Source organism: Anabrus simplex, chromosome 1 (assembly GCF_040414725.1).
Source record: "Anabrus simplex isolate iqAnaSimp1 chromosome 1, ASM4041472v1, whole genome shotgun sequence".
NCBI classification, from domain to species: Eukaryota; Metazoa; Arthropoda; class Insecta; order Orthoptera; family Tettigoniidae; genus Anabrus; species Anabrus simplex.
The window spans coordinates 224,420,954-224,436,508 of record NC_090265.1 but is presented as its reverse complement, the minus strand read 5'-3'; the positions used below and the strand labels follow the sequence as shown (position 1 = coordinate 224,436,508).

Genomic DNA, 15,555 nt, shown 5'->3' with positions numbered 1-15,555 from the left:
AATGCCATGGAAAAAGTATTTTCAAATAGTATCCAACAAGGTGCATGTACAGTATTCAAATAATGCACTTGGATAACTCACTAGCAAACATAACCTCATGCAATGAAAAAAAAAGAAAAAGAAAACATGATTCAAAGACGGGGAGAAATCTATACTGGCTCCCCTGTGCAAGTGCTTTATTCATTGGATTACTGTACTGTATGCATTTTAGATGCCTTGTACTTGCACGGAAAGTGCCCGACGCTCTTAAAATGTTGTGGCTTATCGAAATTTCTTATGATGACGGAAGGAAGTTTCTCGCTTCTGTATGCATTGCAACACAGTACAGTGACTGCCACCCTTGTACGATTTGCAGGCTGGCACTTCTCTCCTTTAAAACCATAAGTCTGCTTGTGCTCGGCATTAAAAAAATTCAGTTTCATCAGCATTGACAATATTGTTTGGTGCGTACAAGTTGATTATATGAGCCACACTTTTTCGTCAACGGTCAGCATCACCAGTGTTCACGGATTCTGTTTCTCCGCACACTGCATTCCTTAAAATGCGAAATACAAGAGAATTATGATTTCACTTGAACTTAGCAAATGTGAAGCACACTGTAGACACACCAAAGTGAGTGAAAGTGAGGAAAGGTACCCCTGCACATTCCGGAAGATGCATTCTTTAATGATGCAGAGAAATTTTGAATTTAAATTACATGGTAAAATTCAGTTTTTTTTTAATGTAAAGGCAGTTTTGAATTAAAGGTCTGAATTTTGGTAATGGGACCGACATTGTTCTTCAAATTACAGATAATCCGTATTTCAAATTAAACCATTTTAATAACATGCAAAACTGTACCTCATGTTTCTGGGAACAAGAGTTTCTTTGAGTTAGGCGATATTTTGAATTAATCAATTTCAAATTATCGAGGTTTCACTGTAATTGGGGCCAAGAAAGGAAAAGAAGAAGCCTCTCATCTCAGACTCCTAAACCAGTCTTAAACTTGTGATAGAGCCAAAATTCTACACAAGGCCAACAGGGTAGGAATCATACTATCCTCCAACCTCCAGATAACAGTGGCAGCTATGTTTTGTTTGCAAGTATAAATAGGTGTGTTTTAAGGAAGTTGATTGGCTCAAGAAAGGGCTTCTTTTATTTTTTTAAATCTCTTGACATCTTAAAACTGGAAGATGCTTCAGGTGATTGAGTGAGTTGGCCATGTGGTTAGGGGCGCACATTTGTCAGCTTGTATTCAGGAGATAGTGTGTTCAAACCCCACTGTTGGCAACCCTGAAGATGGTTTTCCAGGGTTTCCATTTTCTGATGTTTGTCATAGGCATAATATCAAAACTCGACGTAAAGATGTATTGTTCCAAAGACCTTATTTTTCAGACTCTGATATTTTCAAAGACTATGTCCCAAGCTAGGTTCCTAAATATTCTTTCATTTTTTGCATATAAGTGACAGCATGTCCCCTTTTGTATCCGGGAGATAGTGGGTTCGAACCCCACTGTCGGCAGCCCTGAAGAAGGTTTTCCGTTGTTTCCTATTTTCACACCAGGCAAATGCTGGGGCTGTACCTTAATTAAGGCCATGGCCACTTCCTTCCAACTCCTAGGCCTTTCCTATCCCATCATCACCATAATACCTATATGTGTCAGTGTGTCAGTGCGATGTAAAACCACTAGCAAAAAAAGCATGTCCTCTTATTCTACCATCATAGTAATGTGCCCAAAACTAGTCAGCAGATCCCAGTTGTGCTTGGTTCAAACTCCACTAAAATATATTTATCATAAAATTTACTCTGGATAGGGAAACATTTATTTCTATTATGGAGAAGACAAAGTAATGTATGTATAGCTGTGAATGATGTTGTCAGAAGCATGACGCCAGATTTGAGGAAAATATTTATTCATAAAACAAAGAAATGAAATTGACCCTCAATTAAAAACCTGTGACAAAGATACGAATTTAAAAGTGGTCTTGATTTTATACACTGTCTGTCTGTTAGGTCATCAGCCCAGAGGCTGGTTGGATCCTCAAATAGCATCACCAAAGGCTATGCAGTTACAGGGAAACCACAAAAACCAATGGCAGTACCAAAATGAGGCGTACTAGACAAGATGATAAGTGAGGTAGTTTGCCATTGCTTTCCTCACTGGGCGAGACAATGCTATTGTAGCACAACTAACCCTATCAGAAATACCTTTCATGACACTCAGACACACTGGTTGTGCTCTGAATGTCATTAATCAGCACCACCAATACCCCAGCAGCTTCCATATTGTCACAGCCATGGATGAGACTGGGACTTCAGTGGAAGCTACACTTTGCTCTGGCCTGTGCCAAGAGATGGATGAAAAAGTACTGTATCCATCAAGAAATGACAGCAGGCAGTATTTAGAGATAATCTTTACAAAGAAACATGGCAACCTTGCGCTGATGCACACACTTGTGGTAGAGTGTCGGCCTCCGGATCCCAAGATAGCGGGTTCAAACCCGGCAGAGGTAGTCGGATTTTTGAAGGGCGGAAAAAAGTCCATTCGACACTCCATGTCGTACGATGTCGGCATGTAAAAGATCTCTGGTGATACATTTGGTATTTACCCGACAAAATTAATTAAATCTCAGCCATAGACGCCCAAGAGAGATCCGGTTTACTCTAGGTCCGCTAGATGGCAGACAGAGAAAACCGGAACGTCGAAATTGACGAGCAGACAGCCAGATGGCGTCAAATCGAAATGTCTGCAAACGGTAGCTGAGGCCATACGATTATTATTATTATTATTATTATAACATTTACACTGAGCAATTGAATATTTTAATACTTTAATGGACTTGGGCCTGCATGCTCGCACCACGCACCTGGCTTGTTTTGTTCATTTATTCGACTGTGGATGAGTACTTCCCTTGCCTGCACACTTGACATTGCAGCAGCATCCCTAACCTTAGATGTCATCTAATGCGCTTTGGGGGAAAATATCTAATCTAACTGTAGACATAAAATATCTGAGTAGTAAAGCACACCCTACTATATATAACTCACAACACAAAAAAAATCAAACAGTGGATTGGAACTACACAAAATAAATCACATGATAAGAAACAAACTTTACACAAATCAAAAAACATAACACGTCATATTTTCTATTCCTATACAATAAGCATGCCACATTCAGGCTAATTCCACACACACAGTTTTGATGGAAGAGGTATCACAGTGAACAAATAATTTACACTATTCACTCCCTAATCAACGTTGGTTCCTGGAAAAAAGTACATGACACAAATTCAAATAAAGAGAGTGGACATTAATTTCATACATTTAATTCAACATTGGTCTCTGGAAAAGAGTATATGACACAGATTCAAATAAACAGAATGGACCTTAACTTCAAACACTTAATTCGACATTGGTCTCTGGAAACAAGGTACACTCATGTTCATAAAAAACAGTACACCTTGAAAGACTAGAGATTATGAAGTTCATATTCACAGGACATGTTCATTAGTATGTTCTGCAGAAACGATTAGCATTTCAGTCTCCTAGGTTCAGCATGTGTCCTGTTGCCTAGTAGGCACTGGGTCCTCCATGGACACTGATAACTTGTTCCATGCGTGATGGCATCGACGCGTATAAGGCGAAAATGGCATCCTGGGGTATAACCATCCATGCTGCATTCACCTGGTTCCACAGTTCATCTTTGGTTGTTGGCGTTGGGTCACAGCGCCGCATCCATCATTTCACCACATCCCACACATTGTCGATTTGCGACAAGTCTGGTGATCGGGCAGACCAGGGCAACAGTCTGACATTCCTGTGATAACAGGAATGCACGTATTCATGCAGCAACATGTGATCACGCATTGTCCTTCTGAAATATGGCGTCTGGGGTGTCATGCAGAAAGGGTATGACTACGGGTCGCAGGATGTCTTTCACATAGATCAGACTGGTCACAGTGTCCTGGACACGCACCAACTGTGATTTGTGGTTGTACCCAATAGCACCCCACACCATAAGGCCTTGAGTTGGCGCTGTATGTCTTGTGCGAATGCAGTCAATGTGATGCCTCCCTCTCTGTCTGCGGAAAACCAAAATGTGGCCATCATTTTCAAACAAACAGAATCTGGATTCGTCTGATAACATTATCTGCTGCTATTCCTGTCCCCAGTGACGTCATTCCATACACCATTGCAGTCTAGCATGTTTATGCACATTTGTCAAACATAGGCGGAGAAGTGGACGACACGACAGTAACCCAGTCCGTACCAAAGGGTGACGGACTGTCACTCCTGATAGTGTATGATGCGTTACACTGTTCCACTCCTGCGCCAGAGCCGAGGAGGACACATATCTGCCCTGTAATGCCATTCAGATGAGGTGTCGATATTCTCGGGGGGGGGGGGGGGGGGGAGGGGGGTCTTGGTGGTGCAACCAGACCCATCTCGTCATGTTCTGCAGCCTTCTGTGAACCATTCTGTACACACCTGTTGCACTGCCGACACACTTTGTCCCACATGAGCAGCAATTTCCCGGATTTATGAATTGCGTTCTCTCATGCCAATAGTGTGCCCTCTTTCAAACTCACTCATTTGACGGTACGGTCCTCGCATGTATCTGTGAGGCATCCTGTATGTCTGCTCAAGTTACACTGATCCATTGCCTTCGGTTTATAGCAACAACGAGAGCCGCAGGCACCTTTTACCAGTCGGTGGAGGTGCACTGAAATAACGATGTGGACCTTGAAGCTGACGGCCGACATGGTTCAAATGCTAATCATTTCTTCAGAACATACTAATGCACATGTTCTGTGAATATGAACTTCCTATCTGTAGTCTTTCAAGGTGTTCTGGTTTTTATGAACATGAGTGTACATGACACAAATTCAAATCAACACCGGTATTATAACATCAGGGTGACTTAGAAATGAAAACAATGTGCTATTTTAACATCTCATCTGCAGCAATACAGAACGACATGGACAAAACACAAAACAAATTTGGCCGCTTCCAAATCCCTCCTCGCTAAATGCATATAAATTACCCTCACATATCACACGTCAGAATAACACAAAACAATGGAGATTCAGACTCTCAGAAACAGCAAAATCCTCACAGGATCCTAGCATTAGCTAATCGCTGAAGTAAATCTACCCAAGGCAAGTTACACAATAAACATCAGTAAATCAGGCCTTAACTGAGAAATGTGTCCCCTTAAATGCAACAAAATATAGTTCATTGTTCAAAAGAGTGCTAAAATCTGACATCACAAATAGAGGACGCTGTCCTGTTCTTCCATACTCTTCACAAGTCCGGTCATATCAAAACATGCTTGCGCTCGTTAAATTAAATTCAAATAAATGACCAATTCTGCTCTGATCCAATATTTCAAGACTGAAATAATAACAAATTTAATGTAAATCCAGAAATTCACTGAACTAACTTGCACTCCACACTCAAGGAAATGAGTACTGGTGGTGGTGGTGGTGGTAGTAATAATAGAAATTTAAAGAAATCTGAACTCCCACTCTCGGAATTTGAAACATGAGATTTCCGTAACAATAACCAAACCTCTCACTCATTTGACTAAATCGTGACAGCGTGCTCTTAACGCAACAAAATTTATCATATTCACACATAGAAAACACAAGATGACACTAAGAAGTGTGTGGATCATAGCCTAGGAAAACAACAGATAAGGAATCTGCCACCTGGGTGACTGCCCTAAATGCAGATCAGTATTGATTGATTGATTTGTAGTAATCAACAGTATTCAGACTCACTCACACTCATGCACATTACTAGGAAAACATGACTGCATGTTCTCATGCCCTTTAAATCCCGTTATCAACTAACCTTTTACCAAGTCAAATCTTATTCCTGTTTTAAGTTACACCTTTACCCTGAGATGAGCATTGCATCTCAACACCAAAAGAAATGTAAAAGCAAGAAACACTAATGAAAGAAATACTTTTTATAAAATTTATGCTAACCACTCAGCTACAAAAATGAAATAAATGGCAAACTGTGACTCCATACACTAGTCAATATGTTCTTTACAATATTTACAAATTACCCGCCTCTGGTATCTGGAACACAACACTCTAAAATCAACAACAACTTTTCCAACATTCTACTATGGGTGAGATACGTGGATGACACATTTGTAATTATGAACGAAGAAATTAAGGACACGGCCTCTACCCTTCACGATCTTAACAGCATCGATCCCCACATTAAATTTACACTTGAGTCTGAAACAAACAGGTAATCAATTTTCTAGATTTGACCATTCATAGACACCCTTCCTCTTTTTCTTACAAAATCTTCAGGAAACCCACACAAACTGTAACTACCGTTCGTCAAGACTCCACACATCCCCAAGCACACAAACGTGCTACCTATAGTAGTTTAGTCCACCGTGCCTTCACAATACCCATGTCAAAGAAAGACTTGAACAATGAACTCAATACTATTCGTGCAATCGCCAAATTTAACAGTTACAATAAACCCTTTATAGAACAGATTATCAACAAATTCAGACACCGACCTAAGACCACTCTTACTAAAGAAAAATCTAAAGACGCCACTTCTTCCACCTTTACTTTCAACAAAGATGTTTACAAAATCACCAATCTCTTCAGTAAACATAACGTAAAAATTTCTTTCAGAACAAACAACAGGAACTCTGAAATTCTGCACAATTCCCCCTCAGTTAACATGTCCAATACTTTCTTAAAGTCCAGAATCAACAGATTCAAATACAATGACTGCAATTCCTCATACGTCGGACAAACAGGACGCAGTTTCACCACTAGATATTCAGGCCACATCAACACTGTAAGATACAATAGGTTTTCAGCAATAGGTCAACACATCTCTGCCTCCAACCACAAAATTACCGACATTGAACACGATTTAGAGATCCTTCAAATGGCCAATAAAGGGCCTCTCATGAACATAATCGAAAATTGTTTCATCCATTTCGATCAATACTTTAATCCTAACTTCAACTTAAATGAAATCTCTGACATCACAAATAGAGGACGCTGTCCTGTTCTTCCATACTCTTCACAAGTCCGGTCATATCCAAACGTGCTTGCGCTCGTTAAATTAAATTCAAATAAATGACCAATTCTGCTCTGATCCAATATTTCAAGACTGAAATAATAACAAATTTTATGTAAATCCAGAAATTCACTGAACTAACTTGCATTCCACACTCAAGGAAATGAGTACTGGTGGTGGTGGTGGTGGTGGTGGTGGTGGTGGTGGTAATATCCTTTTCGATTTCTTAATTAAGTTGTTTAAAAATATCAAATTTCCAAACACTAGCGCTATCTTTCAAGCCATGTGCAATCCACATCCCCGTCACTTATCCCCGCTACCTCATCCCTCTGCCCCACCATAGCCCTACTCCTCAGCTTTAGCTCCTCCTTTTCCTCCTTCCCCTCCCCTCACTTTCCCTTCCCTTCCGCTACTCAGCCTCCATTATTGCTCTCTTCATTAGCCCAGCTCCTCTCCTTTCAACATCTATGCCATCACACTACTCAAGGTGAGTTTGCCTCCTTTACCTTATATTTCTTTTGGTTATGTACATTTATATCATGTCTAATTTGGCTTTCAATCTTTTCGTCAGGTCTCCACGTTTCCATACTGAACTGGGAATCGTGACATTAATTCAAATTATGGTCTTCACAAGACCATATTGTTGGCTTCAAAACCACCTGAATTAAGCCTGTTAATTACCGCAACTTAAGAGAACACTGATAACATACGAGGCCTTATGATTTATGCACTTCAAGCTGGACTATTCTCTTGTTTATCAAGACTCAACTATTGGGATACCGTCTCAAAAATGTTATGTTTTACTGTCAGACACACCACATCATTTCAACTGGTTATAATTAACAGTGACTTTATAGGTGCTGTCATATGTTTGATGGTTATTCGCACCATACCCTCATCATTTTAATGTTATATTTAAAATTTGCCTTAGTTGGTGCATTTAAATGTTGTATATAGATATGCCTTATGTTCTACAAACCTCAAGCTGGACTACTTTCTCGTGTATCATACCCTAACTATTGTTACCTTCTCTGTTTTGATTTCATTGTTTTAACTTTTGACAATTTAGCTTTCAACATTAATCCTTGTATTTGCTGTCATGTGTTTTATATTTCAACTAGTCATAGTTCAACATTTGTCTTGTAGGTGCTATCATGTGTTATATGTTGCTATTCGATAAGTTGCATTTTGCTCAATTGTTTGTTGGCTGATGATGACACGCAGTGAGCATCGAAACTAGTGCCAACCTTCTCTAGACGTTATGTGATATATATTCACATCAATAAACATTCATGGTATTGAAAAGGTGGACCTTTAACATTTTCATTTTACTGTTATTGTTACCAAGGCAGATAAAGGTAACACTACTGTAGTAATGAAAAAACCCGACTGCATTACAAAAACAAAACACTTTTTCATAGATAATACCTTCTCAATAACCAGCAAAGACCCAACCCAATCCATACAATGCCAACTTAAACAGGTGCTTAAAAATACATCCTTTCTTCTAACGGATAATGAAAAACGCAAACTCATCAATATGAACCCAGGACTACTGACTGTTAAGGCACAGCCTAAGATCCATCAAACTGGTGTCCCCATATACCCCATCGTAAACTTCAGACCAAGTCCCCTATATAAGACACAATTCATTCAACAATTTATCAAAAAATCTATACATTCCATTCAAACAAATCTATTAAGAATACTTTAGAACTTATCAAACAGCTAGACAACTTCAAACTCCAACCGTACCATTCCGTACATTCTTTCGGTATCACTAATATGTATACCAGTATAAAAACAGAAAAACTCATACATATTATTACTAGGAATTTAAATACCAGTAGTCAACTAAGCAAATTAGAAATAACCGATTTCATATCCATCTTGATTAATTAACAATCTTAATTAACAATAACTATTTCATCTTCGATAATACAGTGTACAAACAAGATGGTCTAGCTATGGGGTCACCGGCTTCCAGCATATTAGCCGAAATATACTTGGACTTCTTAGAACATACGAAAATAGATAAAGACGCAAAATTTAATAAAAGCTTTTGGTCTCAATACATAGATGATACGTTCATTATCTGATGCAACTACTACTTTAACAAATCTTAATAATATTCATCCGGACATCAAATTTACATTAGAATCCAGAGTTAACAGTTTTATCAATTTCATAGATTTAACTATCACCAGGCTCTCCTCCTCTTTTATGTATAAAATCTATAGCAAACCCACTCACGCCGTTACAACAATCAAACAAGACTCTATACACTCTTTCAACCATAAACGCACCACTTATAATAGCTTAGTGAACCGCGCGTCTAAGGTCCTTATGGTAAAGTTGTACCTCAATAAAGAGTTAAATATCATATGTGATATTGCTTACCGTAATGGTTACATCAAAATCTTTATAGAACACATAATTAACAAATTTAAACACTGCCCTAAATCAAATTTAATTAATACTGTGGGTGTTATTCTACTGCCCCCACCCACATGGGGATTATACCTGAGGTAGAGATATATTATGAATTGAGAATGAATTATTACCGTATTTCCCCTTAACTGCTTATCAAGTCCTCTTTCTGCACACAATAATTTGTGTGAAGACCTGTGCATGGACTATGAAGCAACATCATTTTCGTTTTCTAGCAAGGCAATGCTCTACTACCGACCAGCCCATTGGAATTCTCACTAGTTTGTGTTCATGTAACACTAGCTACTTCACAGGTGTAGCCATTACACTCTGCGTTGAGAGTTCTGTTGGTAGTTGGCCTTTCAGCGAAGCCTATAAGCATGCCTCCTTTTGCAGCAGCTATTTATGAGTAGTGTTCTTGCTGTTAGTCCTGTGTAAAATGCCTGTACAAAGTAAAGGCTAGCATGTGTAGGCTATATGTGTTCTCATTCACTGTCTAGGATATTAGCAATACATTCTTCAATTTTAAGAATTTACAACCCTTTCATTTGTTTATACTAATTGCCATTACCATTTGGTATAGATATTTAGTATATTCTCATAATCCTCTCCTTGGGACACAAAAAGAGCGTATCAAGCATTTTGGTGCAGGCTAGCATGCACACAGGTAAACAAGGAACACTCATCAGAACATGTATACTGTATTTGGCAATATTATAATTTCAAGTAGAACTTGGAAGTTCACTTGGAAGTCCTCTCACATTTCTCTTATGTTAGTACCATTCATATGAATTGGAAGTGTTTCAATTTTCACAGCATCTCCACTACTGGTGTCACTTATTAAAGAGACATCACTTTCAATGATAGAACAAAATGCTGGTACATAATTGATCCAACTATCAGATCCGAGACCAATGGGAAGTCAACAGTGAGAAGAAGGTATGATACAACCCCTATATCCCGTACCATCTTAATAAATATCACCTCAAGAGTCTTCAAGTCATGGGACTTACAGTCAGAGCCAGGATTATGTCTTTCTTTGCCAACTTCCATAACAGGCTCAGAATCCTGGGTGTTACCTTCCCAGAAATCCGTCAGGATATCGACACATCATTTACATTCAGTGTGATATTAACAGAGTTACTGAGTGCACTGCAAGTCACTAATTTCTTTTTTTTTCCTTTGGAATTTATATTTCATCCCTTTTTTCATAACTGTTGTAGACTATTATTTTATCTTTTTCTTTTTGGTAGTATTAATGATGTTATTCATACATTTTGCTTTACGTACCACTAACATCTTTTACAGTTTTCAGAGATGCTTAGGTGCTGAAATTGAGTCCAGCTGGATTTTTTTTTTTTTTTACGTACCTGTAAATCTACTGACACGAGGCTGACATATTTGAGCACTTTCAAATACCAGACAGCCAGGATCGAACCTGCCAAGTTGGGGCCAGAAGGCCAACACCTCAACCATCCGAGCCACTTGTCTGGGTTTAAAAAAAATAGTATTCTAAATCCTTGTGGCCATGTGATTTCATGGAGAATATTAAGTAGAAAATTTAACTTGGTAATGGTATGCAATCATTTTTCAAAGTTGTTGTACAATAAATAGAAAATTTCAGTGGTATAATAAATAATAGTATGAGGTATATACTGTATACAGCTTACAAGGACCAATTCACTTACCTAAGAGGCCACATGGAAAATTGAAAGTTACTAGCCCATCAGCAAATTCATCACATGCTGGCACACAACACTTTCTATAATCCAGTATATTTTTTCAGAAATTCAGAAAAACTCCAAAAATATACATGTACACTAAGAGTAAGACTTGAACAATAATGATAAATGAAATTATACAAGCTTCTCTCAAACATCTTGACTATTATATAACCAATAATTGCTTGAAAAATTGACGATTAGAAAGAAAATTCTAGTTTTCATTAGTTGGCATAATACTGTACGGTGTGTTCCAAACCATTTTCACCGAGCTCGATAGCTGCAGTCGCTTAAGCGCAGCCAGTATCCAGTATTCGGGAGATAGTGGATTCAAACCTCACTGTTGGCAGCCTTGAAGATGGTTTTCCGTGTTTTCCAATTTTCACACCAGGAAAATGCTGGGACTGTTCCATAATGCCACAGCTGCTTCCTTCCCACTCCTAGCCCTTTCCTATCCCATCATCACCATAAGACCTATCTGTGTCGGTGTGACCTAAAGCAACTTGAAAGAAAAAAAACATTTTCAGTGTTTTCTTTTAACGTGGACAAAATGGCAGAAGGGACAGAACAGGCTCCCTTTCTTTTATAGCGTTGTAGAGGCTAAATGGTGATGCTGCTATCATTTTCTCTCTCTCTGATCCATATTATCAAGACTTGTCCCAGTGCAGCCACTCTTGGGTCACCTTGCACTGCTAGCGTCAACTCTGAGCAAAACAACTTTGGAGCCAGTTTGTTATCCACAGGAGAGATTTCCTAGATTGCACAAATGTAATGCACATATTTAAAGTATATTTGGATCAACTTATTTCTGTGAAGAGCTGTTTTCATTAATGAAGATTTGTAAATCTGCCTCTGTGTATCAGTGGTAGAGTGTCGGCCTCCAAATTCCAAGATAGCGAGTTCAAACCTGGCACAGGTAGTCAGATTTTTGAAGGGCGGAAAAAAAGTCCATTCGTCACTCCATGTCATACGATGTCGGCATGTAAAAGATCTCTGGTGACACATTTGGCATTTCATCATCATCATCATCATCATTATGAATGTCCCACTCCAGTCGCCCGGGTGTGGTTAGCAAGCCTCTTCCATTCCTTTCTGTCCTTCCATTTTTCCTGCTCCATTACTTCCGCCACATCCAATCCAGCTTCTCTAATGTCCTTCCAAATCTAATCTATCCACCTTCTTCTCGGTCTTCCAACTGCTCTTTCCCTTAACTCATCTTTCCAATTCCCTTCTTGTTACCCATTCCTTTCCCTTTCTTTTTATATGTCCGAACCATCTCAGTCTTGCTTTCTGTATGTTCTGTACTAACGGTTCTATATTTAGTTGTTCTTTGATTTTAATATTTTGGATTATATCTCTTCTTTTCTTTTTAACCATTGTTCTTAAAAATTTCATTTCTACTGCTTGGATCTTACTCTCTTATTAATTACCAGCATTTTTAGTTGGTATGTTACAATTGGTATGAAAGACTGTTTATATAATGTTAATTTTGTTCTCTTGGGTACTTTGTCATTCCATAAAAGCTCTCTGACGTGATGATAAAATGTTGTACCTTTACTTAGTCTGTTATTAATTTCAGGGTTGATTTCATTATTTCTATTAATAATGTACCCAGATATGTAAACTGTTCTACATTCTCTAACCGTTCTCCATCTATGTTCACTTGGCTTCTCTTTTTCTCTTTTCCACACAACTACAGTTTTCTTTTTACTAATTACCATTCCAAACTCCTTCACATTTTCATTCCAAATGTCCAGTCTCCTTTGTACTTCCTTTCCTCCCTTTCCCCAAATCACCACATCATCTGCAAATACCAAAGCATTCATTTCATCAGTACTGATACTCTGTTTTACAAGTTTTATGATTTCATCCACTTGTTGTTTGGTGTTTACCCAACAAAATTCAATAAATCTCAGTCACAGACGCTCAGGAGAGTTTCAGTTTACTCTGCTGCCATCTAGTAGGCCTAGAGTAAAACGGAATGTCAAAATTGATGAGCAGACACCCAGATGGCATCAAATCGAAATGTCTGCACATGGTACTGAGGCCATATGATTATTATTATTATTACTGTTAATCTAGACACAGAAGTGTGCTTTGCTTTGCCAGTACGCAAATGATGGTACCAAACATTGACACAATATATCTCAACGAGCCCAAAGATCCCGTGGAGGAGCAGTACATCAGTGGTATATTGTTTTAATTGCCTTACATCGCCTCAACACAGATAGGTCTTATGGCGACAATGGAATAGAAAAGGGCTAGAAGTGAGAAGGAAGTGTCTGTGGCCTTAATTAAGGTACAGCCCCAGCATATGCCTGGTGTGAAAATGGGAAACCACAGAAAATCACTTTCAGGTCTGCCAACAGTAGGGTTTGAACCCATTTTCTCCCGAATGCAAGTTCACAGTTGCACGATCCCTAACTGCATGGCCAACTCACTCGGTACACCCACACCAGTGATATGTTTCAGTCTGCATGTAATTTGTTGTCATAGTCATAATGTCATACATATATTGAAACGTTGTTTAAAGTGAGCACTAAGAATGTGTACAAATCTTATAAATTGTATTTTCTCTCAATAAATGCACATGTCTCAAAACTGTAGTTACGTAATCATAAAAAAATTTAGTTATTCAAACTATAATGCACATTGTTTTTTCTTTTGTCGATAAATAATTTTCTTGTCCTGTTATATTCTATAATCTGTTGCCTGTTCATTCCGCATGATCTTTGCTCCAATTTTTTTTTAAACAATTTGTGTACGTCACACCGACACAGACAGGTCTTATGGTATTGATGGGACAGGTATGGGCTAGGAGTGGGAAGATCTCAATTAAGGTACAGTCCCAGCAGTTGCCTGGTGTGAAAATGGGAAACAACAGAAAACCATCTTCAGGGCTGCCAACAGTAGGGTTCAAACCCACTATCTCCCGAATACCGGGTGCACTTAAACGACTAAATTATTATTATTATTATTATTATTATTCATATGGTAACATCTCCGTGCAGTTACTGCAAGTAACGACACGGTACGCAACCCACCTGTCCACTGCTCTCTTCTCACACAGCAGCCAGCCATCCCAAGCGGAGCAAGTAGCGCCTGCTCCCTAGAGCAACTACGCGATTACGTCTGATTTTGCAGTGAGCAAAGGTCTCCAAACTCGACTGATCTGTAGCATCTCTATTTCACTTTTGAAATAGTCCTCATGTTTCATTATTTCAATTACTTCTCGATAGAGACAAGCATGATTATGTAGGGTGCAGCCAGAAGCATGGTTCCCTCAAATTTTATTTCGTGTAGGAGGAAAGAGATAGCATGCTTGGCAGCTGACATTTTTTTTTTTTAAGGCTAGGTTATAATGACACTTAGATTCCTTCAACTTGGTTTTAATACTGCCCTTGGTAGTCCCTATGTAAAATTTGTCTGCACAAATAGGGAGTACAGCATACACTTGGCCTGGAGGGACATACTCGAGGTTTTCATGCCAAGTGTTAACTGAAGGTTTTTTAGTGGCTATAAAAACAGTGTTGATATAGAGTTTTAAAATTTTCACCTTGACAAGGGCTACTGCAAAGTAGTTGAAACATTAATGTGGCCTACTATCACTGGTAAATTGACTGTTCTTACTTTCAGTTGGAATATGACAACCGCTTGCAATTCTGAGTGCCTTTGTGGACAAGAAGTGAAATACTCTCCAATCTGTTCTGCAGATGGCTCCACCAACTTCTTCTCGCCTTGTTACGCAGGATGTACAGCATATGATTTCATCAATACATCTAAGGTAAGTACTAATTAGGCATCTTAGAATATTTCCCTTTAGCCATTATCATCAGGAAGCAAGATAGCCAATTTGCATAGTTACTGGCTTCTTACCAAGGTGGCTGCAGCTGTCATCGCGGCCAATGCATGTGAGATTTTTAAAATGAAAAGTCACATCACCAAGTTCAAATTCCGTGTAAAACTAGAGGTGCCATGGTTATAATCACGATGATAATAATAATGTTATTTGCTTTACGTCCCACTAACTACTTTTATGGTTTTTCAGAAATGCCGACACACGTGGGTTCACTGTGCATTTTGCTTTAAGTCCCATTTTGTTTCCTGTTCTGAGAGAAATCACCTCTTGAAATTGTCCCCAGTGATTGAAATCTGGCTGGAAAACTGTTGATAAAGTATTTTTATTGTTCACAGGCTTACAGCAATTGCAGCTGCATTCCCGGAGGCCAGGCCATAGATGGAGTTTGTTCAGTGGACTGTGGATATAGTTTCACTATCTTCCTTGTCTCTCAGTGTATCATGAGCTTTTTAGAGGCATCTGGAAAGTCAGGGAATACACTCATCCACTTCAGG

General features: G+C 38.8%; 1 protein-coding gene across 5 annotated transcripts in view; it reads left to right on the top strand.

The window, feature by feature from the left end:
• LOC136861679 (solute carrier organic anion transporter family member 74D) overlaps positions 1-15,555 on the top strand; it is a 287,694-nt gene that overhangs the window by 233,353 nt on the left and 38,786 nt on the right. For all 5 annotated transcript variants that reach the window (XR_011019109.1, XM_068230942.1, XM_068230951.1 and 2 more), the window contains 2 exons: positions 14,839-14,986; positions 15,397-15,554. Coding sequence is in view for 4 of the 5 variants with exons in the window: in XM_068230942.1 (XP_068087043.1) it covers positions 14,839-14,986; positions 15,397-15,554 (306 nt within the window). In the remaining variant the exon portion in view is untranslated. The remainder of the gene's footprint in view (positions 1-14,838; positions 14,987-15,396; position 15,555) is intronic.